The sequence below is a fragment of the Calypte anna genome, chromosome 4A, assembly GCF_003957555.1.
Source record: "Calypte anna isolate BGI_N300 chromosome 4A, bCalAnn1_v1.p, whole genome shotgun sequence".
Lineage (NCBI taxonomy): Eukaryota > Metazoa > Chordata > Aves > Apodiformes > Trochilidae > Calypte > Calypte anna.
Genome location: NC_044248.1, coordinates 39,495,111 through 39,521,404, shown reverse-complemented (window position 1 = coordinate 39,521,404; position 26,294 = coordinate 39,495,111). Strand labels below are relative to the sequence as shown.

Here is a 26,294-nt window from a genome sequence, read left to right as displayed (position 1 = left end):
CTGGATGCTAAGAACACGAAGGATTAGGATCTTATATAAGTTTAGAGCATTTGCAACTTAATTTCTATGACAGGTCTCAAAGGAATAAATGCATAAATAGAATTGTTTTCAGTGTATGACCTCCTTGATAGAGGAGTTTCTGCATTGTTATTCTGCTTTACAAAAGAATCCACCTTCCTTGATGAATGATAAACAGCCTGTTTATCAGAACTACTCAAACTTGGAAATATATCCTGAAGTTTCTAATCCATCCATCCACCTTCCTTAACAGTTTTTTTCCTCTTTATTTCCAGTGAATTTACTGGATTCACGCACAGTAATGGGAGATCTAGGATGGATAGCCTACCCAAAAAATGGGGTAAGTCTCTGGTTTTGTTTGCTTTCTCTCTCACAAATTACACTAACAGTTTCCATCCAGAAAGTACACTACTGGGTTTAAAAACTCCCTGGAGTGATTTGTTGCCAGTAGAGAGGGGAAAAAAAATAAAACAACAAGCAGTGACTGGAAAAATGGAGCTGTGTAGCTAGGGATTGATTTATTTATGCAATAGAGCCAGCCAGAAATATTTAAAAAAAAAAAATTAAAAATCATTAGTCAACCCCTTCTCTTCTTCCTTCACTGAAAAAAATCCATGAGGTTATTTAATTATTTTTTTTATATTATAAATTCCTGGTTTTGAACACTTGAGGTAAATATACAACACATTTTTCTGGGAGTTTTCTTCTGAAACACAGTGCCTGAGACATCACTGTTGGCTTTAAATGCACGGGGCTGTTCAGGAAGACTTTCCAGACCCATAATAAAATAACACTGAAGCAGGAGCCCAGTTTAAGCACCTTGAAGAGCCTGTGTCCCTTACCTATACTGAGATCTGAAAGAACTTGGCCTCCTAATTTGATACCTGAAATAAATTAATTTCCTCTGGTGTGTGTACTTGGCCTGGCTACACCATGTGAGCAGTGATTGCTGTGATCCTCACTGCTGTACTGTACCAGAGCTTTTGTACCATCTCAGAAGGTTCCCAGGTATTCCTGCCAGTTCCTGGGAGCACTGTGGAGGCATCAGGAGACAGAAATTCTGCACAACTGTGTCCTCCAACAGAGGAGCTCTCAGGAACCTGTTTCCCAGTAGTCACCAGCTGAAAGGGGTTGCAGAATTGTCTTGGACTCCAGTTTGATTGTCATAAAAACAGTGGCAATGTTTATATAAAATGCAGCCAACCCTGCAGATGTTATATTACACCAGGAATTAAAATCTGGCTTTCCATATATTCTGTGTCCATACAAGGAGGTAAAAATGGCAGCCTCAGCTTGCAGGCACGAGTTATGGCAGGGATGTAAAAGCAAGATGGGAAGCTGAGTTTATCCTTGACTCCATTCAAGATCTCCTCTTGTTGGGGTTGGAGTCTACAACAATATTTTTTCTCTATTGATTTAAAGCCAAGAACTAAAGTTGCTCCCTTTGGCATCACAATAACCAGTGCCAGATGTGCTTGTAGAGCACTGGCTTGGTGCCATGGCACACCATAAAGATTCCAGTTCTCACTTTTTCATGGAAGATTTTTCCTTTTTTAATACCTCTAGGTCTTTTCCAATGATATAAAGCAAAGCTGCTGTATCTACTAATGTCTTTACAGGAATATCAGTAGAGAAGTAACTAGGCCTTAAGAGATGGAGTTCTCTGGGTCTGTATGTATAGATGAGTAAATGAAGAGCTGAATATCCTATAAGCCTTCGTTTTGGGGTTTTTTTTCATTATTTAGAGAAACCTTTGTTTACTTACAAGCTCAGTTTCCAAGCAGCACCTGGAAGTGCACTCATGAATGCCAAACTAGTGGTTACTAATTTGGAGGGTTTGTCCTGTTAAATTAACTTCCACAAATAAAAAGGGAATCAGGCAGTTGTTTTCTGAGTTTCTAGAAATCTCCTCTTAAATCTTCTTTGTTTTCATGGGACATCATAACAGTTCATGAGGTTATCCCAAATATATTTGCAGTACTTTACAAGGACTAAAAAAAACCTCTCCAGGCTTACTTCCCCAACTCTCTTGTGTGTTCTGCAGCCAGCTGTGCTGCAATCATACTCTGCTTAATTTTTTTTAAAAGATCTACCTTACAGAAATATTTTGAGTAACTCTCACTTCAGGATTTGAATTTGGAGAAGGAGGAAGCTTAAGTGAGATCACACATATGCAAGCTGTTCTTTTGGACATATTCTCATAGCAATTTGGTATCTCAGGATGTCCTCTGAGGAAAGATTTTGCAAGATCCATGTATCTCATAGTTCCTATCAAGTAAAGGAGCAGAAACATCATAGTGTGGCACATTTTTGCAACACTAAAGTTTGTAGATAAAGACCATGTGCTGAATGATGTTTTGCTGCATGATGTTTTTATTCTTGCTGTTAACAGTATCCTGTACAGTATACTTTCATTTTTCAACTACTTGGTAGAAAATTTCAATGCTTATATAGTTCCAACTGAAGATACAAGCAGTTTTCAGTTCTTTTTGTCTTGCTGCTTGTCCACTTGATTTTTATTATGAATCTGGGAAAGCAGTCTTTTTCCTAGAACCACATCTTCTACAAGTAGGAAATTGCACCAGGAGCACAGATGATGTTAAAGAAAGCAAGTATTTAGTTTTTGTAGTAGTATGTGAGTGCTTGGGTGAAGTTACTTGTGTGTCACAAAGGCTCAAGCTGGTGAGTTTTGGAAACAGATTTCCACATTTCTTTAAAAAAAAAACAAAACAAAACAAACAAAAAAAAAACCCTTCCAAAACAAGAGGTCCAGTCAAGCTAAATGAGCTTGCTTTTGGTAGATCACAGTGGAAATTTTTATTATTTTATTTGAGTGTTTAATACATTCCATGCTCAAGGGAGGTCCAGCTGCCTTTTTTCAGCCTGGTGCTCACATCATTTTTGCTGAACACAATGGACAATGGGATCTAACTTGGGAAATGTGGTGTATGGAAAGGGGACTGACCCTCCAGTCTGGAGACAAACTAGGCTTTGAGGTAGACCTATTTCATGGCTGTAATTCCAAAAAAAAAGCACTGTAGTTTCTTTGCTCCCTACAAGATCAGACCTTTGGCCACTGCTAAACAGGGGGAGAGGGAGAGAGAGAAGGGAGAGAGAAGGGAGAGGAGCACTTTAGGCAAGGATTGCCTCTGCAGAGCTTTGTGTTGCTAGGTGCTTATTTGGTACAGGTCTTAGTACTGTTCAGAATCCCTGCAGCCTGCCTGGCCTTCATTTCCCCCATTCACATAAAAGGTAAGAAAAATCCCCTTTTTCTGCCATACAGAGTGTTGAGGCACCAGTGGAGATGAAATAATGTGGCTGGACAATGCTCTGGCCAAACAAGGCTTGGAACAATTTCTCCTGGTGTGAAGAATTGGCTGTTTTGCACAAAAAGATGCTTTCTTCTTTCTGTTCCTTTGCTCTGAAAAATAAATGAAATTATGGTAGTGTGGCTTTGTGGCTGTCCTGGGAGGCCTTCCCTGGCTCTACAGGTTCTTAAACTTGCAGTTTTGTCTGTAAGGGCATGACCAATGTCCTTCTGAGGTCCACATGGCCATGGAGTGTGGTTTAAGTATGGAAATGCTGCCTCTTTTGCAGCTCAGGATGACAATTGATCCCGGTTTGATGGGATAAATTTGGGTGATGGTACCATTTGGACTTTGCAGCTCCTGTAAGTTCACTTGATCCTAGAGGTTATTAAATCATCAGAGGCTGTATCAGAGAAGTCTGGTCCCTCTTCTGTAGTGGGAAACCCTCCAAGCACATCAAAACCATCCAGTATTATTATTATTATTACAGCCTATGCCTGTACAGCAGGTCTGCAGAGCCTGTGAATCTGTTTTACCTCTGGACCTCTTCCTGGGATGCTACTTGGGATTACTCAAACTGGGCACATCAGAGGGTTCTGTGTGCATTATATATGACTGGTTTGATCTACAGAAACTGCCTGCACTGGCCTGGGCTAAGCATACATTTTTGTCTTAAGCTCACAGAAGCAGTGATGAGGGTGAGTGATGTGAGATAAAAAAGCTGGGTCAAGCAGTTCTGGTAAGCTGTGTGGCCTCTTCCTCTCCTTAGGTTTGTCAGGAGGCTCCGTGGGATGCATTTTGACTCCCTGCAAAGACATAGCAGGGGGAGAAGCTATAAAGAGCCCTCTTAAACCCAGAAATTCAGACTTAGTATTTGAGCTGGCCAAGTAAAGACAGGGCCAGTTTTAACAATATCCAGATAATTGCCAAAGTTACTGATTAAAAAAGTTTTCTTCTAGCTAGTTTGCTTTATTCAGTAATTTCTGTGTGATTTTTGTTTCCGAGCCCTCCTTTCTTTTGAAGGTTTATTTTAAAACTTAATTCTTTACACCTTGGAAGTACTCTTTTTCTGTCCAAATCAGAGTGCTCACACACCTGCTTTGGCTTTGTGTTAATGGATCCTCTCCCTTCTCCTCCACCTCCCATTGATTTCCATGACCTTCCTGAAGCACAGAGCAGGAAAGGCTCAGTGGTCCTTGGGGTATGGGCTGAGTGCTGTGGTTCCTTGCACAGCGCTGTGTGCTGGTTTTAATTTTTTTTTTTAGGCTCAGACAGGAAAATAAACACGTACTAAGGAACCTGTGGAGATGTTAATAATGCTTTATTCGTTGCAGAAAATAAAAGAACAAAAGCAATTGCTCCTGCTTTTGGTGATAAGGAAGGCCAAACATCAAAAGTTGTGGAGTAAATTCAGCCAGATTGATTCTGCAAGTTGCTTCTCATTTATGTAGGAAATTGGTGGGCTTGATATTTTTATTATTATTATATTTTTTAAGAAGCATTTTTGTTTCATTTTGGGGGCAGGTACCCTGGGGTGCCTCTTTGAAGTTAAAAATAACCCTGATTTAGATTATTCATCGTGGTTTGTGAATAGATTCATGTTGCTCTCTGTGGATCGGTTCAGACAGAGGTTTTGTACAGGAATCCTGAATTGGAGGCAGTGTTTGCCCTCAGGGACAGAAATAAAATTAAAGGGGAGGGATAGGGGGTAGTGAAAAGAGAAGGATGATTCTTGGCACCATTGAGCTGTGTCATGTAGCTATGATTATAAGTGGCATTTTCAGGGCAGTACATTTGGCAGCCTGTGTTTTTTTTCCTCCAAATGCTGCTGCTCAGCTGTGACCAGTGCAGAAGAGAAACTGGGAGGATATGCTAACATGGCAACAATACAATTCCTGCTGCAGCAGGGAGCATGATGGAAATAAGTAATACCTGAGTAGGTGAAAAAAAAATGTTAATGACACCTTAAAACCAAAATTTGGCTGCTTTGTTTGTATGTACAGGCTTTTGTGCATGCAGGGCTTGGTAAAAAAACATACTGCACATCTAAGTATTTGAAGTAAACTCAGTAATCCAAATGAAAGCAATACATAAAATTTTCTGTTATGTACAGAATAAATGAATTTTACATGAATAATTTGTGGGATGATGTGTTCAGTGGAGCTGAAATATATGGGAGGGGTTTTTTTCCACTAGGATTCTTTAAGGTAAAATGCAGTATCTGTTTATATGGAAATTTCTGTCCTCTGTGACTCTCCTCCCTATGCTTCGTGTGCTTACATGGCCTCTTTTGCTCCTATCCCATGGGATCATGTTGTGTTTTCTTTTGGATGTGCTGCTTGTTTTAGTGTCCCAGAATGATTCATGCATGCTTGTATTGTGTGGCATAATTCTAACAACAGAGCTTCAGCCTTGGGTCAGAAAAGACACCAGAAGTTAATAATGCAGTTGTGCAATACCCTTGTTATAACTGAACTCAACTGTTTTAAAGCAGTGCTGAGTTCACATTTCAAACTCTGAAAGCTCCAGAGGAAGACTGAAGATGCTGGAGTTAATGGGAATGGAATTTGGCCAGCTGACTACTGTTCAAATTGGTAAATTTCCATGGCAAGTTGGTGGCCTTGTCAGTGCTTGTAGAGCTGCTTTTGTTTCACAGAGCTTGGACATATCAATCAAAATACAAAGAGATCAGCCCAGAAGTGGAGAGTCTTGTGTGACAAGGTTGGTGGCATCCTGGACTGGTCCACAATCATATTGAGGGATACAGAGAAGAAAGGAAGAGCGTTTTGCCCAGGTTGGCAGTGAGTAGGACAAGAAAAGCAGGACCTGTTTCAGCTAACCTGGGTCAGGATACATTTGATGGGAAGGAAATGCTTTATACTGGAGCACCACTGGGACAGAAGTGGGGTTTCTTTCACAGGAGGTTTCTTAGCAGCAGGTCCAAGTTTCATCTCTGGTAACTCAGGATTATCAGAATTAACTCTTGTGGAGGAGCAAAGCAGATGATCTGTTTAGGTCTTTTACTACCCTAAATCTCTTCCTAGGAGAGGTGTTCCAGCCCTCTGATCAGCTTTGTGACCCTCCTCTGGACTCGTGCCAAAAGACCTCTGTCCCCAGCTGTATCCAGCAGATACTGAGTGGGGTCAAAGTTGTCTGTTTCTGAAAAGAAGGGCTTATGCTTGCTATATTTTCCTCCATCTGTTTAAAAATAAATTACATTTCTGCCTGTTCCCTTTTTCATTGGGACCTCAAGTTTTTAAATTTATTTTTGGGAGTGGTAGTGAGTGTTTGTCTTTTCCTATTGAGCCTGAAAACTCCAGTGACAGCACATGAGTGGTGATGCTCCTGGCTTCCTCCTGGAGCCTGGGACTCATTGTTTAAGTTTGGCACTTGAAGGCCATCAAAATAACTTCTGCTCAGCATTGCCTTACAGCTGCTTCAGTCACCAGTAAAGGATAGAAACAGCGTGGCCTTTGGTGTCCTGTTCAGAAGCCTTTGGGATGTATTTTTGCTTTATTTTCCTCAAAAATTAGGAAGATTCACACTTCAGAGCTTTGCCTTGGTTTCAGGTCTTCAAACTCTTTGACTTGGGCAGCTCCTTGCAAGACAATTTTAAGCACTGTTAAGAATTCTAGGGCATGCAGTGGCTGTTTTAGCTGAGTGCAATGCAAATATATAGTAAGCCTGTAAATGGTACCCAGTGTTGTGATTGCAAAACACTGCAATAATGCCAGATTATGCAGTTTGTCACAAATCCTTGTAGACTACACAAAGGTATAACCACAAGTATAATCCTGTGAGATAAAGTCACTTCATTACACAGTCTACTTCTGGTTTACTATTTGCTTTATTTTGATGCCAGATTGACTAACTAAATCTTCCTGTTTGGTTAACTTCAAGGGCAGCTTATGCTTTTTGTGCCTCTGCTGTTTCTGTAGTTTATTTTACAGCCTTAAAAATATGGCTGTTGATTAATATGATGGACAACAGCCCTGCAGAATGGGACTTGGGGTACTGGTAGGCAAAGAGATGTAGATGAACCAACAATGTGTGCTTCCAGCCCAGAGGGACAGGCTCATCCTGGGCTGGATGAAGCATAGTCAGCAGATGAAGACAGATGATTCTTTCTGCCCCTTTATTCTGCTCTCATGAGACCTCATCTGGAGTACAGTTCCCAACACAGGAATGGCCTGGAGCTCTTGGAGCAAGTCCAGAGGAGGTCTACAAAGATGGTCAGAGGGCTGGAGCACTTCTCCTATAAATATGGGCTGAGAGATTTGGGGTTGTTCAGCCTGGAGAGGAGAAGTCTCAAGGGATATCTTATAGCTGCCTCCCAGTACCTTAAGGGGGCCTACAGGAAAGCTGGGGAGGGACTTTTTTGATAGGATGAAGGGCAATGGTCTAAAGCTAAAGCAGGATAGATTTAGATTGGATATTAGGAAATTCTTCACTCTGAGGGTGGTGAAACACTGGCACAGGTTGACCAGGGAGGTGGTGGAGTCCCCATCCCTGGAAACATTCAGGGTCATACTGGACAGGGCTCTGGACAACCTGATCTAGTCAAAGATGTCCCTGCTCACTGCAGGGGGGTAAGAGAAGATGGCACTTTAAAGGTGCATTTTATGATAATTGGATAAAACCATTCTGATCTCACTTCTAGTGCTGAAAATCAACCTAAAAATGATGCAGATTTTAATAGTAATGAATTTGAATAGAAAAGACTTGCTATTGATGTCAGTCACTGTGGATGACTTGTCAGATGATAAAAAGATGGATTGGTTGCTGTCATTGGTACATGGTGTTAGGTGATGGGGTAGGGGACAGCAAGCAGGCTCCCTGCAGCAGCAGTGGATGCAGTCTCTCTGCTGCAGAATTACAGTGAAGCAGAGTACAGCTGCTGAACACAAATGAAATGAATAGGTCACTTGGAAACAGATTGCAGACCAAATCAAACCTTTTTGCACAGCACTTGTCTTTTCCTGATATTGGATATCATGATGCTTCCAGTATGCAGGAAACAGCAGTGGGGTAAGTAGTGACTTGTGCCCATTGACCAGAGCCTGATGACTCAGTGTCTGAGAGTAATTCTGAGAAATGACCACGCTGAGATAATCAAAGCCAATCAAGGGATTTGGGTTTTGTCCTACTTATTAATTTTAAGGATAACTGAATATCTGTGCTGATTACACAGGCTGTAAGCTCAGCTTCCTTACCCTTGGATATTCAGTTTCAAAACACTGCTCAGTGTATGGTATTTAACTCAGAGGGGTGGTCTCAGTGTTAATTGGCAGTGCAGATAGGCAGGAGCTGCTGTGTTCTTTGGGGCTGCAGTAACTAAGTCTGGCAGACCCTGTTTCTCAGAGCCACAGAGGTGTATTGAAGTGGCAAATGTCTCTACCCCCCCCCAGGGGATTTGGTTATGCTGCTGCCTGTGTAGTGTTTGCAAAAAGGCTTTTACTATGAAGATGTTGGAGAGGAAGAAGGAAATCATAAGCAGCCCTTGCTCAGTGTATGCAAAGCTGTTCTGTTTGATCCTCCTAGCCCAGGTAAACCTTTTGGTCTCCTCTCTTCTTTTCCCCTTTTGAGCCACAGCTCTATTCCTGAGCTTTTCTGCTTGCAGGGTTAGCTCTCCCAGTGCCAACCCTGGGATGTTTTCCCCCAGTAGTTGCAGAGATTGACCTCACTGAACCTGGGTGTGCAGGAAGTCCCTGTGCATCTCTCCAGCTGTTGCAGAGTCTTTCTGGATGAAGCCAGATTCTGTGTTGAGCTTTTTTTTGAATGAGAGGGGCTTTGGCAAGATTAATTCCCTGGTGCATTTGTTGCTGTTGGAAGAACATGTAATGTCCTAATTGATCAAGGATAAAGTAAGCAACTGAGACCTAAAATGGTTGCTAGTGCCATAGATGTCTGTAGGTAGCCATAGGGTTTCTTGAACTGGAAATGAGCCTGAGTTAGCAGGGGTTTGATTGTTGCCTTAAAAAAGAGACAGTGCCCTTCCTTTTTTTCCTAACATGTCTGTTTAAAAATAAAGCAGCCGAGAAAACAGAGTGAAAACAGTTTCTTCCCCACACAATGCTGTGACCAAAGATACTACGTGATAAATTTCCTGTCTTCTCTGCTCTGCACAGTTTTAAATCTGAGAATTGAACTGGGTTTTTTTTTTTTCCCATATTACATAAGTAATCAACATTATATTTAGATAGAAAGTTGGGCAACTCCCTGCTGTTCAAATATGTTAATTGCAAATCACTGACATTCTAGACATGCTGTTTCTTACTGAATTATTGTTTCCTTGCTGGTGGAGTAAACAATCATTGGGGAGGTGAAGGGGGGAAGGAAGCATAATATTATAGTATTTGCTAGTTCTTGTTATTTAAAAATAAAAGCAGGTTTTTTGAGTATGTCAGCTGAAGGTAATGGGTCTGTTAACATTATGTAGTTGAATCTCCTGTGGTATGTACAGTGCAGAAACTTGCTAAAGGGTCCTCGCAGCAGGTCTGTAACTTTGATTTGACCTGTAATGTATCTTCTGCAAAGAGATTTCTTTTTCCATTTCGTTTTCCTCTTGGGGTGAGTCCACCATATCCCGTTGTAGCTTGTGCCAACAGTAAGGTGTCCTTGTTATAAGTCTAATCTTTCTGCCTTGAATTGGTCACACAAATTCTCTGTGGATGGATCTTGCTATGTCTCTTCTTGCTAACTTATATATATATTATAACTTTTTTCTTCCTTCTAGCCCAATTTAGTAAAATAGAGACTAATAAGAAGTTAGCTGCATCTCAACCTTCTCTTAATTTTTTTAGATTTTTTTAGAGACTTTTGTGCTGTATGTTTTTGATATCTTGAATAGCAGTGATCTGGGATCTTTCTGTTTGTCCTAGCTGAACTGTGGCCATTTGAAACGAAATTCTAGAGATGGTAATACTCACATCCTGCTTTCTCTTTTTGTTTGCTGTGAAGCAAATAGGTAAGAAAATCATCTCTGATGAAAGCCAAGTAGATGTGAAGGGGGACTGTTAGGGGCTGCTCATCTGGATACTCTTGGAAGGAGGAATTGGGATACAGTGCCAAATGGATCCATGATGTGAAACTGTATGGGAGAGCTGTGCTGAAGCCTCTGCCATCAGTAGGGTGGTTGCATCCTTGAGCAGAGGAGGCTGCACTGAAATTATCTGTGTGCTTAGATCTCCTCTCTCGATTGCTGTGGTCCACACAAATATGAAACCCCCTTTTGTGTCAAGTGGTTGAGTTTGTTGTGTCCAGTCCTATGTCACTCACCCAAGCAAGGGGAAGCTGTGGAGGTGCAACAGGAGGTTTTCCTATCTTTCCTCTAAATGGATTATTCCTTTACTTACATGAAATGTCTTTCACTGCTTTCTGTTTTAAATGTCTTTGTGCAGAATAATTTATGGAAGAGAGCACACATTATTAGAAAGCTTTGTGTACTGTGCACTATGGAGACAACTTTTCAGCATCAAAGTGTCATTTCTTCAGGTGTTTAAGTTCCAGTGGGTATGCATTCTGGTAACAAGAATGATGTCAATTAATGAATAACCTGCAGAATTGCTGTTTCCTATGCTAATTAGTTATTTCTCTGAGAATTGTACTTTTAATTTATTTTTTAAATTGCATTCATTCATCCTTTGCCTTTCGAACTTCAACACTTGTGAAACATGCATACAGTTTCACTGAAAGGTCTGCAGCTGAAGATACAAAGACTGACAGGGGACTGATTTAATGGCTTAACTGTTAAATAATTATGAAACTGGGTTTGTAATTTCATGTTAATGTGAAGTGGTTGATCAGTCCATTTTGAAGAGTGACTGTAAGGCATACAATAGGGATGAATAAATAATCATCTGTAGTAGGCAAGTGCCTTTCCTTGCAGGGACTCCTGAGGATTATTTAAAACTTATTTTACCAGAAATTCAGACCACAGTTAAGAATTATTTTGCTTATTAGTAAAATGCTGTTGCTGCAAGACACCTGTCTTTTGTCCACTTTGCTGGAAGTGGGGAGAAGCTTGCATGTGCCTTCTGTCCAAGTGTTTTCCATACACAAGTCCAGGGGAGGTTCTTGCTTGTGGTTTTCTGACTGGCCCTGGGCTGCCAGGGGAGAAGAAGCACTGGAAGATAACACTTGATGCAGGACAGAAGATCAGAGTGTTTGGGGTGGTGAAACCTAACAGATCCATTGCCACCTGGGGTGGGCAGACTGAGGCTTCGTGCAGTTCGTTTGCCATCTTGACTGCATCTTATGCTGCTGCAGGAAAAGTTAGTTGATGAGAGCCTCTTTTCTCCTAAAGAAGTGTAGCCCCTTCCCATGTCTGTATTTTTAGTTACTCCCTCACTACCACTCCAACTTCTCATCCACTGTTAAGTCCAGTGCATCCTGGATGGAAAACAGCAGTAGTGTGAGCTTGTAGCTTAATGGAGCAGGGAAATTCCTAACAATAGATTAACTCAGACATTTTCTGTTTGAGTTCTTTTTGATAGATAGAACACTATGTCCTCAGCAATTCTGTGTTCTTCCTCTCTGGACCTCAGGGGCTTTAGGCCCTGAACAGACCCTTCTTGTAGCCTGATGAGGAGAACATAGATTTACCTTTGATATCTGTATATTCAGTCTCTTGTTCCCCATTGCATAGTCATGTTGCTGATCGTTTTAAGGTGCCTTGCTTAGGTTTAGGTAGGTGATGGATCTAAATGGCTCAGCATGGATTAGCCTGCTTGAGCCAGTAATCTTCCCCTGAAACTTCAGATCCCCCTTGTGAAGGTTTCAAATGATGAAGGTTCAGCTCCTGTGGCAAGTTTTTCCTATAGTTGGTTGCCCCCAAACACTTAGAATATCTCAGATATCTTACCTTCTCTTCAAAAGTGCTTTGAGCTTGTGGATTTTTTGTTGGTTAGATGAAAAGCAATCTAATAACATGGTTTTTTCTTCATGTAGGTGTTGCAGCATCAGCATCAAATTAACACGTGATTTGCTTCCTGGTTGGGTAAATAGTTTTGAGATTTTCAGTTCTGAAAATTTCAGCAGCTTTCCTAGACTTTGAACTTTCACAGCTGAAGCTGCATTTATTTTTGCATTACAGCTCAGTATTTGGCACACAGTTGGTGCTTCAGTGGTTGTCAGGTGCTAGAAGAGAGCATGGAGTAGCAGGAGTTTGCAGGTGAAGAAAAAAAAATAATGAAATATGGAACCTCTTCAGAAGTATATTTTTAAATTATATGTTTAGGATGTAGGACATCTATCATAAACAGATGAGCACAGCCATGTTTCTTCTGTTTCAGACTTAAAGAAACACTGAGGGTCCAGGTTGTATCCTTATCTCATAGATTTATATCCTTGCAGTTCTGGTGCTATATTTAAATAGCAGCATAAGCCTGATGTGGTGGGAATGAAATCCCAGAGAATAAGAAGTAACTAAAAGTTTCATTATGTTGTGGACTAAGCATAACAAGCATTCACATGTATAATTAATTACCTATAGTGGGTAAGTACTTAGCAGCAGTCATAATAAACTCGTTCTGTTAATTCATTCTTAGATTTTAGCTTAGTGATTCAGACCATAACATCAATGTGAGGCTTTTTATGCTGGTTTAATAATGAAGGCCTGTGGAGGACCTTTAATTAAATAATTATTCTTTGTTCAATCAGGATAGATTGCTTCACTATAGGGCAAGAACATGCAAAACCCTCCCTGATCTGGTCAGGTTTTAGCTGCTTACTGTAATCCTGCATAAGTGATATTCTTTGTCTCACAAAGCAGTGAGAGCAACCCAAAAACCAGGAAAAAATTGTAGCCAGATATTAATAATGCCTAATTCTGAGGCGACCAAAGAAAAGCATGTGAAGACCCAATTTGGTGGTCCTGGGAACAAATTTAGCAGTTGTCTGGCAAATGGGAAAAGTGTTTTTTTCTACAGAGTTCAGCTTCACCAGCGTGCTTTGGTTTTGGTGGCAGCTGTAAGGTGCTCAGCATCTAGGGAGCCAGAAAATCTGTGTTTCGGTTTCCTTACTGGTGTCACCTCCTGTTCAAGAGGTGGCAAATGGAGTGTTGGGAAAAGTGGAAGAGCCTTCATGGTGTGTATGCTAAGAGGGTTTGCACAGGAAGGGCAATCTTCTCATTTCTTCTCTCTGAATGTACTGGAAATGCAAAAAATCTGTTTCTTTAGGGGGTGCATGGTGCAAGGCTGACTTTGGATGGGCCTGGCTGCTGTGGCACGTCATTAATGCAGCTCACGGTGGCTGGACTGAGGGGATTTCAGTGTTTATTAGGGGAATATAATCATTTAAGCCTGAATAAGCTTCAAAGCTCTAATGTGGCAGTTTGGCCAACAGAAATGAGATGTAAATTTGTGCTGAATAGCCACTGATTACAGAAAGATGATTAATGCAAGATTTAAAGTTGATTTATGGGTGTAGTTGTCAAGGCCTAAACCATGAATGTAATATTATCTCTGTGAAAAGCCTTGGGCAGACTAGAGACAAGGGAGCAGAGGCAAAATAATGCATTTGCTGGAGGGTCTGATATGGTGTATGGGGTGTCTGTAATGTAGTCAAATTGGGTATGTGCCTGAGAAGTTGGGGTTTGCCAGCACTGCACACAGATAATTGCATCACTTTGCCTGAAATATTAGGAAACCAAGAGGTTAGATCTGTTTTATTTTCACTGAATGCACTTTTTGATCAAATATTTTTTCTCTTTTATTGGGATTTCTTAGAAATATTTCCTCATTTTCAGGAAATCATGGGTAGTCAATGGCAAGGATAAACATGCACGATTTAGTTTAGGTTTTGCAAATTTGCACTGCTGCATTCATTAAAAATGAGCCAAGTGCTTTATGCTATTCCAATTATAGTAAAAAAAAAGCTCTAAATAAATTTTATTTAAATATTAGGATGACATTAAAGTAACAAGGAAAACTTCCTTTCTTACTGCTTTTGAAACTCATCCTGTGAACCTATCAGCAGATGAGTAATGTGAACAGTATCCCAAAAGCTTTGAAAACCCAGACATTTGCTTATAAACCTAAAATACATGTTATATTGTGAGTTCTTCTGGTCCTGTCAGTCTTCCAATGTTAAACAGTGTATTGTCAACAGCATTATGGCATTTGCTAAGTTGTTTTGCAATGAGTGTTACATTAAGCAGTGAAAAGTGATTTAATGGTATTGGGTTTCTTCATTGCCTCTTTCATGCTCATCTCCTTTGTCTTACCCTCAATAGTTGGACTGTGGTTTGAAATGGATGTTTTAATTCAAATGCATGAAGAATTTCAAACCTTTAAAAAAAAAAAAAATTGGGGGGGGAGGCAGGGTTTGCAAATAACACGTTCTTTGTTCTGGGCAGGGGTCAGAGCAGTCTCTGATTAGGAATGCTGGAGAGGGGCTGATGCTCCTTTTCATTTCAGTTGCTGTAACCTCCAGCTGGGCTCTCCTTCCATTTGGGTTCTGGTCCTGATATCTTTTCATTGATCACTTAAGTGATGAAAGTCTCAGCAAAACTTCTGTCCCATTTTCATTTTTTTTCCATTGCATCTTGGTGTGCAGCACTGAAAAGTCTAGGTGACTTTGTCCTGATGTTTCTTCATGTTTGGGGAGCTTGATTTGTTCAGGTCTCTGAACAGGTTGTGTATTTCATCATCATACACATGTGCTGCAAATAATTTTTAGAGTTTTAATTCCTCTTTTTTCTTAGACTTGCTCAGTTAGGATTTGACCTAGCACCTCACAACACAAGCAGTAATTTGCTAGCTCAGCTTTACAGAAACTTGCTTTGTTTCTTGTCTTGTCATTAGTGCAAAGCAATCCAGGAATTATCAAAACTTGTGCATTATATTACACCAGGGGAAGTTTACTGAGAAGTCCCCTGTACAGCCTGCTGTAGAAGGCATGGCAGCAAACTTTACATGAATATTAGAAATATAAAATAATATTGAAGAATTATTCAAGTAGTGCATTCAAATGTTTAGACAATAGGAGATGATGGAGAATTTGCTCCTTAAAGTTTGGGGGTTTTTTTTATGGGAGGAGGCAGTAATGGAAGTACTTTTAAAGACTGCTTTCTGCTAGGCAAATAGGACATGAGGGATAGCAGGGAAAATGTATTTTGTTAATGCAGAGATAGAGAAAAAAGTTCACTAGTCAGATGTGGCATGTCTCAAAAAGATGGTTTTGGAGGCTCTCAAAATCACTGCTTTCCCCTGGACTGTTTTTTGGGTTTTTGTTTTTTTTTTCCCAACCCCTCCTTTCCTATCTTAATCCAAGTATGTGAATTGCTTTGGTTTCCTGATTTTATTTTTTTTGTTTTTAATTTCAGATTTGTAAATTACTGGGAAAAGTCACACAGCTGTGGCTGGTGTCCTTCCACTCTCTGCTTGGTGCAGGGCAGGAGTGGGGAGAGGCCATGGGGCTGTCTCTTTAAGCCTGAGTTATCACACTAACACAAATCACAGAATTATAGAATCATTTGTAATGGAAGGGACCTTAAAGATCATCTCATTCCAACCCCTCCACCATGATCAAGGACTAAAAATTGTTGCTGAAGAGCTCTGTATAAAATAGGATCTGGTGACCTCTCATCTGCTCCTCCATGGAGAAAAGCAGACTTGCAGCATTATGTCAGGTTACTGCATTTTTCTTTTTTTTCTTCTGCTTGAGAGTGATTTGGATCATTCTCCCTCACTTTGAGAGGGAGAGCAGGCTTCCTAAATGCTCCATCAGGTGCTGTTGGGCTCTGCCACGACTGGTGGGTAGGTCATAGAGCTTAGACATTATGCTGTTGCCAGAGTTCAAAACAGAACTGTGTTGCTTCTGCCAATCCTGAGGTCAGTGACATTTTAAAGAGAGCAGGTGATTTTTTTGGGTCCTTGATATTTTGTGTTCTTATTCTGCGAGCAAGCAAAACCTTTTTTAATGAAGACTGAAACACCCCTGGCAAAAGCAAAGACTTTCCTTTAATCACACTGCTCCAGAGCTGAAAATCTGAGCAATACTGTTGATAAAACTGGCAGTATTAGTGGCAGGCTTTGAAATAGCTGAATTTGGGGACTGGTGTGTTTGTGTTTTGAAACAAGCAAGGTGATGACACAGCCTTAATTTACAGCCAGCACCACTCTGCAAAAGCTTCTGCAGCACAGAAAAAAAATACGTGGAGAGCTTTGCCTGGCTTTTCACTATAGATTTAGCCTTACATAACCTCACTGAAGTCACTGAAATCGTGCAGAAAGCCTGCCTCTTATTTGCTTTAACTTTGTAATGTGATAGCAGGTGGAAAATAGGCAGGCAGCTAGAAAAAAGAAGAAAAGAAGAAAAGAAAAAAGAAAAACAGAAAGAAAAAAAAAAGAAAAAGAAGAAAAGGAAAAAGAAAAAAGGAAAAAAAGAACAAACAAACAAACCCAACACACAAAACCAAAACCCAAATCCAAAGTTTTTTTTTTTTTTTTGTGGTGTTAGAGCAGTGAAAGGAGGGAAGGAGCAGATTGCAAGATAAAATTGAGTAGCAGGAGGGGATGTGTGTATTGGAGCTGAGCTGCAGGCTATTGATTTGCAGCCAGGTCTTAACATCAGCTGCATAAAAGAAAATTGAAGAGACTGCCCAAATATTACTAGGATGAAAAGGGGGATAAATAGCACAGAGCTTAATGCCTTTCTGGTAGGGCAGCAGCTCTGCCCTATTAACTGGGTGTAGGGAGGGATTCCACAGCCCCATGTTGCACTTTTCCCTGTACCAGTGTGTGCTTGTGCTGGGTCTGACTGCAGAATTTGGGGCTAAAATTACCTTTTTCAGGCTGTGGGCAAAGCATGTGGATTATCTCAGATCCTTCCACATATTGAAAGCTTGGGATCTAAGATCTAAGGCTTGCCTTTTTCCAGAAGGAGAAAAAAAAAGGGTGAAAATGAGTAAATCCTTTTCCAGTTTTACATCTTTCTGCTAGCAGATACCTGAATTAACATGAATATGGTGCAGAGATTTATGTGGTGGTGACAATGGAATGAGAGAGAATGAGGCTTCAGGGAGCCTATGAAATAGGTATTGGAAACAGAGGGAGGTTGCAGAGTCCATGGAGGCAGGGAGTCCTGTTGGGAAAGTTGCAGGTAACCCCTTAGGAACTCCTTTGCTTAATGCTCTTAAACTCCATTTCCCTCTTAAGACTTCCACAATTTTGCTAAATGCTTCATTTCTCTGTCAGCAGTACTCAGAATTAGGAAGGAGTCTTGAAATCCCCACATTAGTGGCTGCAAAGGAGAGTCAGATGGCTACTGAAGATCAGTAACAAAACAAACAAAAAAAGCAATCCAAAAACCAAAACCACACACACACAAAAAATCCAAAACCAAATAAAAAAACCTCTAAAATTTTCATCCAAAACCAAACAAAAAAACTCTGAAATTTTCATCCCTGCTGTCAGTATTTGTTTTATGGGGGCAGGAGCCTTTTGCTGTGCTGTGGTAGGAAATTGGAGTCCTGGAATGCTGGAGATAAGAAACAAGCCAGATGAGCTGACATCTGGTGAATGTGTTTTAAAATTGTCCATTTAACCCAAGGCTGATCCACTGAGTGCTTTTTTAGCTCTTACATTTTTTTGGTAGCTATGTGATACCTTTGGCCTTTCTATAGACAGCCTATGGATGGAGCTGAGTGCAGTCTTTAGTGTCTGTTCACTCACCAGCAGTAGTGGACTGGAAATTTCTGAGGCAGAAAAAGGTCTTCTATGAATGATTTAAAACCAGGCCATTGAAATACATGTTTGTTTTCCTTCTTGGAGCTATTAAAGGTGTAGAGAAAACATTTAGCACCAAATTAATGGTTGCATTTGTGGTTCAAGCCTGCAGATTGGGGTTCATTTATACCTCAAAAATACTGCAGAGTGGGATTCTAATATTACCCAATTTTTCAGTTGTACTTCATTTTTTATGCCAATACTTCCAGCTAGATGTTGTCTCTTTAATGTGGCAAGTTTTGTTTTTTTTTTCATCAAGCATAAGGCTGCAATTCATCCTCTAGTCAGTTAATTCCTTTGTTGGTTTAAATACTTGTGTGAGGTCTGTAGTGACTGGGAATCTGGGACTAGGCAGAAGGTGCAGGGGCTTTTGTCCCCATCCCTTTGTGGTGGAGGGATGTAAAAGTGTGGCAGACTTCCTGCAGTCTCTGGGGGGAGGCAGACCTGACTGAGGAGAAACAAATGAGAGGAGGTGGTGGGATTAAATGAGAGAGAAGAGATTTTTGCCCAATTGTGTCTGTGCTGATAAAATCTGGTTGGCTTCCCCTTGGGTTTTATAGAGAGATAAGCAGCCATAGCTCATTATTACCCTGATATTCCCTCTTGTTTTCTGATGATTGCTTTAGGTTTCATGGCAGAACTGGTAATGGCAAGGCTTGCTCTGATCTGGGATGCAGGGCTGGAAATGCAGCACATCCTGAAGCCTGAGATGTTATGTGCTTTTTCTTTCAGTTGAGATCAGACTCTAAATTGATGTATTTATGCTTGGACCTTCCTCCACGTGGTGTTTATTCTTCTCAGCACATGAAAGCAGTCACTAGAATAACTGGATTTAGTTTCTGAACAAATTAGCATTCTTTATACTCCCTCCCAATAACTTCCTAGAGCAGCAATGGAAATGAGCTTAACTTTGTAACTCTGGAGAGCATAATGGTTGGGTCTATGAAAATTGATCTGGCAATTATTGAAGAGTGATGCTTTTTGATAAGCCTTCAAGTTAGGTCACTGCAATATATTTGCAGATCCCTGTAAGTTTGATTGGAAGTAATCTTTGTGCAAAACCAGGAACTCCTCTGACTACCAGACTTGGGGAGAGTAAAGGTCTGTTGATTTTCTGGCAAGCTGGTGGGGTAGAATAGCTTGGAGGACTGTGGTCACCCTCAGTGGATTGGGCAGTGATTTGAGGATGTGGTGGAAAAGGAGCCTGTGGGAATGGGAACAGACAAACTGTAAACACTTCTTTTTCTCCTCTGTGGATGCACTGGAACAGGCCAACTTGTGGCCCCATTTGCTTTTGGTTTGTACCCTAACAAAGTACTGGTGTTCAAATACAGCAGTATGTTTTCCTTCTTCTGACATGTCTGAAACAAAAGGTTTTAACTAGCATCCTTTTTTCTTTTTTCTGACTTTATCAGGAATGTAGCAAGCCTCCAGTACGGAAAACTTTGACATTTAAAACATTTTTCCCCCTGAAAGTCCTCCTGAACTTCTGATGCTCGAAATGCTCTAGGTGGGAAAGCTAAGATTTTTGTTTCAGCAACTTTTTAAAGTAACACTTTTCCTTTTTATACAGTGGGAAGAAATTGGTGAGGTGGATGAAAACTACGCTCCAATCCACACGTACCAAGTGTGCAAGGTAATGGAACAGAATCAGAATAACTGGCTTCTGACCAGCTGGATCTCTAATCAAGGGGCATCCCGCATCTTCATTGAGCTCAAATTCACCCTGAGGGACTGTAACAGCCTTCCAGGAGGACTCGGGACTTGCAAAGAGACTTTTAACATGTATTACTTCGAGTCAGATGATGAAAATGGGAGGAACATCAAAGAAAACCAGTACATCAAGATCGATACCATTGCTGCTGATGAGAGCTTCACAGAGTTAGACCTTGGTGACCGAGTTATGAAGCTAAACACAGAGGTGAGAGACGTTGGGCCCCTAACAAAAAAGGGATTTTACCTTGCTTTCCAGGACGTGGGTGCCTGCATCGCCCTGGTCTCCGTGCGCGTGTACTACAAGAAGTGCCCGTCGGTGATCCGCAACCTGGCCCACTTCCCCGACACGATCACAGGAGCAGATTCCTCGCAGCTGCTGGAGGTGTCAGGCATCTGTGTCAACCACTCAGTGACTGAGGAGGCACCCAAGATGCACTGCAGTGCTGAGGGGGAATGGCTGGTGCCCATTGGGAAGTGCTTGTGCAAGGCAGGGTATGAGGAGAAGAACAACACCTGCCAAGGTAAGGACCTGCAGAGGGATGGGGCTGTGCTGAGGCTGCCAAGGGGATGTGCAGTCTTGGCTTTTTGCCTCTTCCCTGTCCATCGTGCCTGGAGGTGGGTTGGGTTCTCACTTCCAGAGAGGTCTTTTCAATGACCATGAAGCAGCATGAAGAAAGAAGCCTTGGCTTGGAGGTAGGGGGGCTAAACACTGATGGACAGGTCAGGACTTTCTGGTTCTGTGAACGAGGAGAATCTGGCACGCCACTGTTACCTTTGGAGCACTGTGCTGATGGGCAGTTGCAGTCTTGTTTCTTATTCTATGTTGTGTTTTCCTCTTTATGTTATTTTTCCTCAAAATTGGGGTTTCCTCCTGAATTGTAGAGGCACGATTTCTTTTTTCTGGATTGATCCCGGGAATGTCTGAAATTAATTTCCTCATGCAAGTTGAATTTCAGCCATGTGTTTAAAGGAGTGTGGTTTTCTATCTGTATCACTCTGGGGGGGGGTGTGTTGGTTTGATGTGGTGTGAGTTGGTTGGTTTTCCTCTCAGGTAAATCGTTTCATGCAAAGCTGCTCAGCTGTTCAGGGTTAAACCTAAAGGCCCACTGGTAAAAATGCTTGCGTAAGTGCTGAAGTTTTCACACAAGTATCTGGCTAAGGTTCCTGAGTTACTGGTAAGCATAAATCTCCTGAATCTCTGTGGTAGGCAGAGGAAATCTGCTCCAACCAAAGTCCATGTTGTTTTTTTTCTTCGTCTCACTTCCAGGTCCTTATTACTGGTGTTTGTTGTGTTAGTGCAAAGGAGAGATCAGTGCATATCCAAAGCAAACTATGGCCTTGATCCTTTAGTCCTCAGTCACACACTGTGGCCATGAAGATTACACAGTTCAGTCTCTTTGAGGGTTGAATTGGAGAGAAAATGTTTGGTTTTGGAGAAACCTCTAGTAAACAGCATGTGGAGTATAATTTTTGACCAGGGTAGCTTCCTTTTTCTTCAGTCAGTACAGCAAAATCTGAGTGTTTTTTGCTTTTCCTGTGCTAGTAAAGATAATTCTCCCATTTAAGGGGCAGGAAGAGTTAGATTTGATAATTGAGTCCTGCAGAAAGGGAGTTAAGCTCAACATCACTGCAAGCTGAAGAAATCTTAGACTGTCACAGATGAGGAATATGAGTCAGATCAGTAAGGATCTGTTTCCCTATGTCTATAAATATTATGTGCCATAATAACATGCACTGATTGAGTGCAATGTTTAGACACTGACTTCAGCCACCTGTAAGAATTTTTGAAGAGGTACATCCTTTGGTACACACCTTTCAAATCCTGCATCTCTCAAAGCATTCTTAAAGGTGATAAAAACAAAAAATGAAATAGAAAAAATCCAAACCAAAAACCTGGAGTGGTTTTAAACTAGAAACCTAGTGTGCCTGCAGAGTGACTGGATCTTTGGTAGTGCTGTGCTAGCAATCTGGGGTGTCCTTTCAGAAGACCTTAGTGATGTGAGGTTCTGCATCCATTTGGGGATGTGGGCTGCTTTTTTAAATTTCTTTTTCTTAGCCAACTGAGAGGACAGCATCTGGCCCTGCAGTTTATAACTGTGTTGGGTAGGAGTATGATCAACAATACAGAAGTGTAAAGATGCTTTGAGGTGATGTACTTTTGCCTGTCTGTCATAAGGCACACCCATATAAACTTCTCTTCACCTCCAGCCTGTACCCTTAGCAGGAGTTTATCACCTTAATTGCTCTAGAGCTGTTAAAGCCCGTAATTCTCCTTTGTAGGAAAGCCCTAAATTCCATCATCAAATCAATATGATGTTGGGATCCGAGTGCCTCGGGCAAAGTCTGTTTGAAGGCAATATTTGGATGTCCTGTGTTTAACCCAGGTCATCATGCCAAGCATTGCCTGTTGGTTGGCCCAGAGATGCTCTGTTTAGATGAGATGTTCAGCCTCAGGCATTTAGCATGTATGGAGTTGATGTATATATCATGTGTGAGTAAAATGCTCTCTGGTTTGGGTATTGTATTTACAAGGATAAAATCTTGGAAAGTAAAGTTAAGCTTTGTAGGCCATAAAATAGGTAACACTGTTACCTATTACAGGAAGCTGTATGTGCTTGGAGAGGCTTTTTCTCCCCTCCCAGCCTCACTGGTGTTTAGGAAGTGCAGTCCGTGCTCTTGGCTGACATAATTATGTCCTTGGTACTCTGTGGTGTAGCTTTGACAAGCACCTAGATAACTTCTGACCTTTGGTTTGTAAATCACTTGGGTACATCTTGGAAGCATCTTCCCTGCTTGCTTTTACTTAGGCATAAGCAAGTTATTAGTGACCACGCTTTGGGAAACTTTTTCAACCTGAAAGTGTCTGGGTTTGTTTATTAAAATTTCTTCTGAGAAGTTGACATTTTCCAAGCTCTGGTCCATGTCTGGACAGAACTATGCTCTGTTTTCAGGGGTAATGTAAAGCCCAGTCACTGTCATGAACATCTAGGAACTATAGAAATCCCTTCTGCCTACAGATCATTAATTGGCAGGGATGCTCTGAATTCATCATCTTGTCAGCAGGGTTCATGTCTGAAGAAAGCATTGACAGCAACAGCTCAGCAATATCTCTAACTGGTGACAATGAGGTTGTAAATCTGATGGTGGTCTAATCTCCTTATATATAATGTAATGTATAATGTATCTCCTTATATATAGTGTTTGCACTCTCAATTGATAGAGGCAGTAGTTACTGTAAGGAACCCAAACTACTTGGATTTTTACACTTCCTTTGGCAACACAGCCCATTTATCAGCAACTGCTAGGGAACATCTGGAAGTAAATTATGACTGGTTTGGGAGTTATTTATAAAGGACCAGTGTTAAGGTTCATTGTTCATATGAATAAATTGCTGTAATAGAAGAAATGAAAGCAGTTGCTCTGTGAATTCCGTGCTACTTTCCAGAATGGTTTGGTGTCACTAAAGGGCTGATGGTTACTACCTTTGCTCAGTTCATCCAATGTTAGCTGAGCAGGTCCTTGAGAAAAAATCCCAATTTTAAGTCTGTTTGGCAAACTTCAGTTTTCCTAATGGTGGTCTCCTCCTTAGCAGATAATATGCAACAGAAGTGCAAGACCAGAGGCTAAAATGCTACAACACTTGACGTAGTGCCACTGAATTCTCTTTTTTACCTATCTTGGGGTTTGGCCAAACAGTGTCTTATCTGCCCTAGTCTCTGCTTTCCTTTTTCCTGCACTGGTGAGTTTTAATGTAACTTCAGGTTTAGTCACTGTGCACAGCAGAGCTTCCCTTTCAGAGTTGTGTAGGAAATGAATAAAGTCACTGTGGAAAGAGCGCCTTCTGGCATTTCTCTATATATTGACCCTCACCTTCAGCCCAGTAGGGTGAGAAGAAGGGCTTCTTTTTATGCCTTTAAAGGCTCTGGAGCCCATATTACTCGAAAGGAGGAAATGTTGACATGTTAAGCTAGTGAGACCCAAATGCACTTGCAGTGATGAGGTTCTGGTACTGCCCAGGATGCTGCAGAGTGGTAACTGCAGAGGTAATTGATTTGCAGAGGCTTTATTTTTCACTTGCTTTAAAGTTGAATCACAAATTAATTAAATATTTGAGTTGGGGGGGTAAAAATAAAAAAATAAAAAAAAAGGGAGGTAGAGAAACTACACTGAGTGAGAGCCAAGCTGAAAAGGAGAGTAACATGTTCAGGAGGTTTTGAGGCTCTCCTTTCAAAGAATTGGTGTATGTTGCTATTTGAAGAACATCAAAAGGAGTACAGCTGGTTTCAGGCAGCTACAAGGTATGGACAAGATTACAGATGTTAAAGTTGGACAAAATAATCTTTCTTCACACTTGCCTCCATCTGAAGAAGACATTAGAAACCAGGGGCTGGAGGGCGGATGGATTTCTGGTTTCAGATGGATTTGTTGCCAGAGGAACTATTTGAATTTTTTTTATTTTATTTTGCTAAAACAACTCTAGAATGTTCAAGCCCTTCAGCTGCCTTAAATATTGATTCTTGTTATTATTCTTTCCTTAATCACCTTTGCTGAACCTCAATATGTTTACAACACAGCACTTATTTTTGCTGATTGTTCATTACCTGTGTTGTGATTCAGCTGAGCTCTTGACATGAGAAATGAGAATTTTGCACCGAAAACAAAGGCTGCAGAAAAAACTTGTGCTTGTGGGTCTCTTTTTCTGTAATAATTAAAACTACTTGACATAGGTAGCTAGTTCTTGATCAGAAATTTATCTGTTGGATCAGTTCTCAGATGGTTTTGTTTGGCTGATGATGGCAAAGCAGGGAGGTGCAATCAGTGCAGGCGTTTGGAGGCATTTTTACAGAGTGGTGATTGCCCCCATCTTGATTGGAAGGATATTTGAGGACAACTGGGGGTTCTTTTGCAGCTGTGCAAAAGCAGGCAGGCAGAGGTAGTGATCCTTGGCTACTGGGGAGCTGTCTGTGGAGTGTTGGGAGGTACCAAAGGGTTTTAAAAGGTGGTGATGGCAGAGCCATGATTTGCCCATCATGGTTTTGTGCACAGGAGCTATCCCAGAGACTTGGGAATAAAATACCTTGCTGATACTACAAGAAGCCTTCCCTGTATTTTTAACAAATTCACTGTGTGTGGTTTCCTCAGGTGACACAGGGCTGTAGCTCAGCTGTTGCCTTCCCTGTGTCCTCATTTCTAGAAATGACAACGTGCTGCTGCACAGGTGACCTGATTTTGGAGCTTGGGCTTTTGCTCTGGAGTAGCCACTGTTTCTGGTGGAAGTGCAGCAGAGGGACAACTTTTCTTCAATCCCCTCCACATTTTGCTTGCCTTCCACTCTACCTCAAGTCTGCTGGATTCTTCCTCCAGACTCCTTGTTATGGATGCTAGGAAAACAACGTACTGCTAAATCCCACGTGTTTTCTAGGAGAGATCCCAGCTGTGACTCAGGTGAATGAGGTAAGTGTGTTTTTACTCTTGTGGTAGAGTGGAAAGCAAGCAAAATCTAGGGATAAAAAAAAATAAAAACCTCTTTCTAATTGTTCTACTGGGAGATAATTACATGGCAATGGAAATATTCAGTATACAGAGAAAACAGAATTTGGAATTACAGTTGTCTCTTCAGGGATTTCTTTGCCCATCATTCATACTTTTCTTGCATTTCTCTGATTAAAACCAAATTGGCTGGGAGCATAGTATGGTAGGTGTCTATATAATTATGAGCTGAAGTGCCTGGAGTAGCTGAATTTTTGGCCACACAGTGTATATTATCTTTTCTAATGTAAAGAAAATCACTTGAAAACTACGTTGCAGCACATTTCAGTTGTCTCTGGGGAGATAACAGGGTTTATTCTGTAAGAGAGGTGTGTGCATGTACGTATGTAGGTGTATTCTTCAACTGAAATAATTAAATAGAGCAGGGAAATATTTTCCTCAGATCAAAAATATGTTGCAGCAAGATTGATCAATACTCCCCTCTCAGTTTTATTTTGCATGTGTATTTGCTTTCATTCCAGGAAGCACTGCACAGAATTGTAACATTCTGCACAACCTTCTATGCTTATAACCCAAATGACTGAAGATTTTTCCTCATTTTGCAGTGATGCTTTTAGGCCACTACTTGACCAGCGTAACCTTACTGCTCATTGCAGTGTGGCTGCTCTGTTGTCACCTTCCAGAAGGACACTTAAGGAGTACTTTATTTCCCTTCCAATGTATAAATTGTGCAAATAAAAAAGGGTTTGGAAATGGCCCCAAAAGTGTAAACTGTGAAGGTCATGCTTGCTTCTTAGCCATGAGATATTTTGGGGTAAATCTAAAGGCATGTTTTGTAGTCTGGCCCTGGATAATTGATACTTTAATGCTGATTTTAGCTTTCTGGAATACAGGGTATTTGGTTGGTGGTTTAGGGAATATGTTACATTATGAGATGGGAGAAGTGTTGGAGGAGAAAAGGAGTGGTAGCCATGGTGCTTTTAGGTTGGTTTGATTGCCACATTTGACTTTGAATTGCTTGGTAACAGCTTGT

General features: G+C 41.0%; 1 protein-coding gene across 2 annotated transcripts in view; it reads left to right on the top strand.

Annotated features, from left to right (window-relative positions):
* The window catches only part of EPHA5 (EPH receptor A5), a 169,481-nt gene that overhangs the window by 13,610 nt on the left and 129,577 nt on the right, over positions 1-26,294 (top strand). For both annotated transcript variants that reach the window (XM_030449734.1, XM_030449733.1), the window contains exons 2-3: positions 294-358; positions 19,629-20,292. In XM_030449734.1, coding sequence (XP_030305594.1) covers positions 294-358; positions 19,629-20,292 — 729 coding nt within the window. The remainder of the gene's footprint in view (positions 1-293; positions 359-19,628; positions 20,293-26,294) is intronic.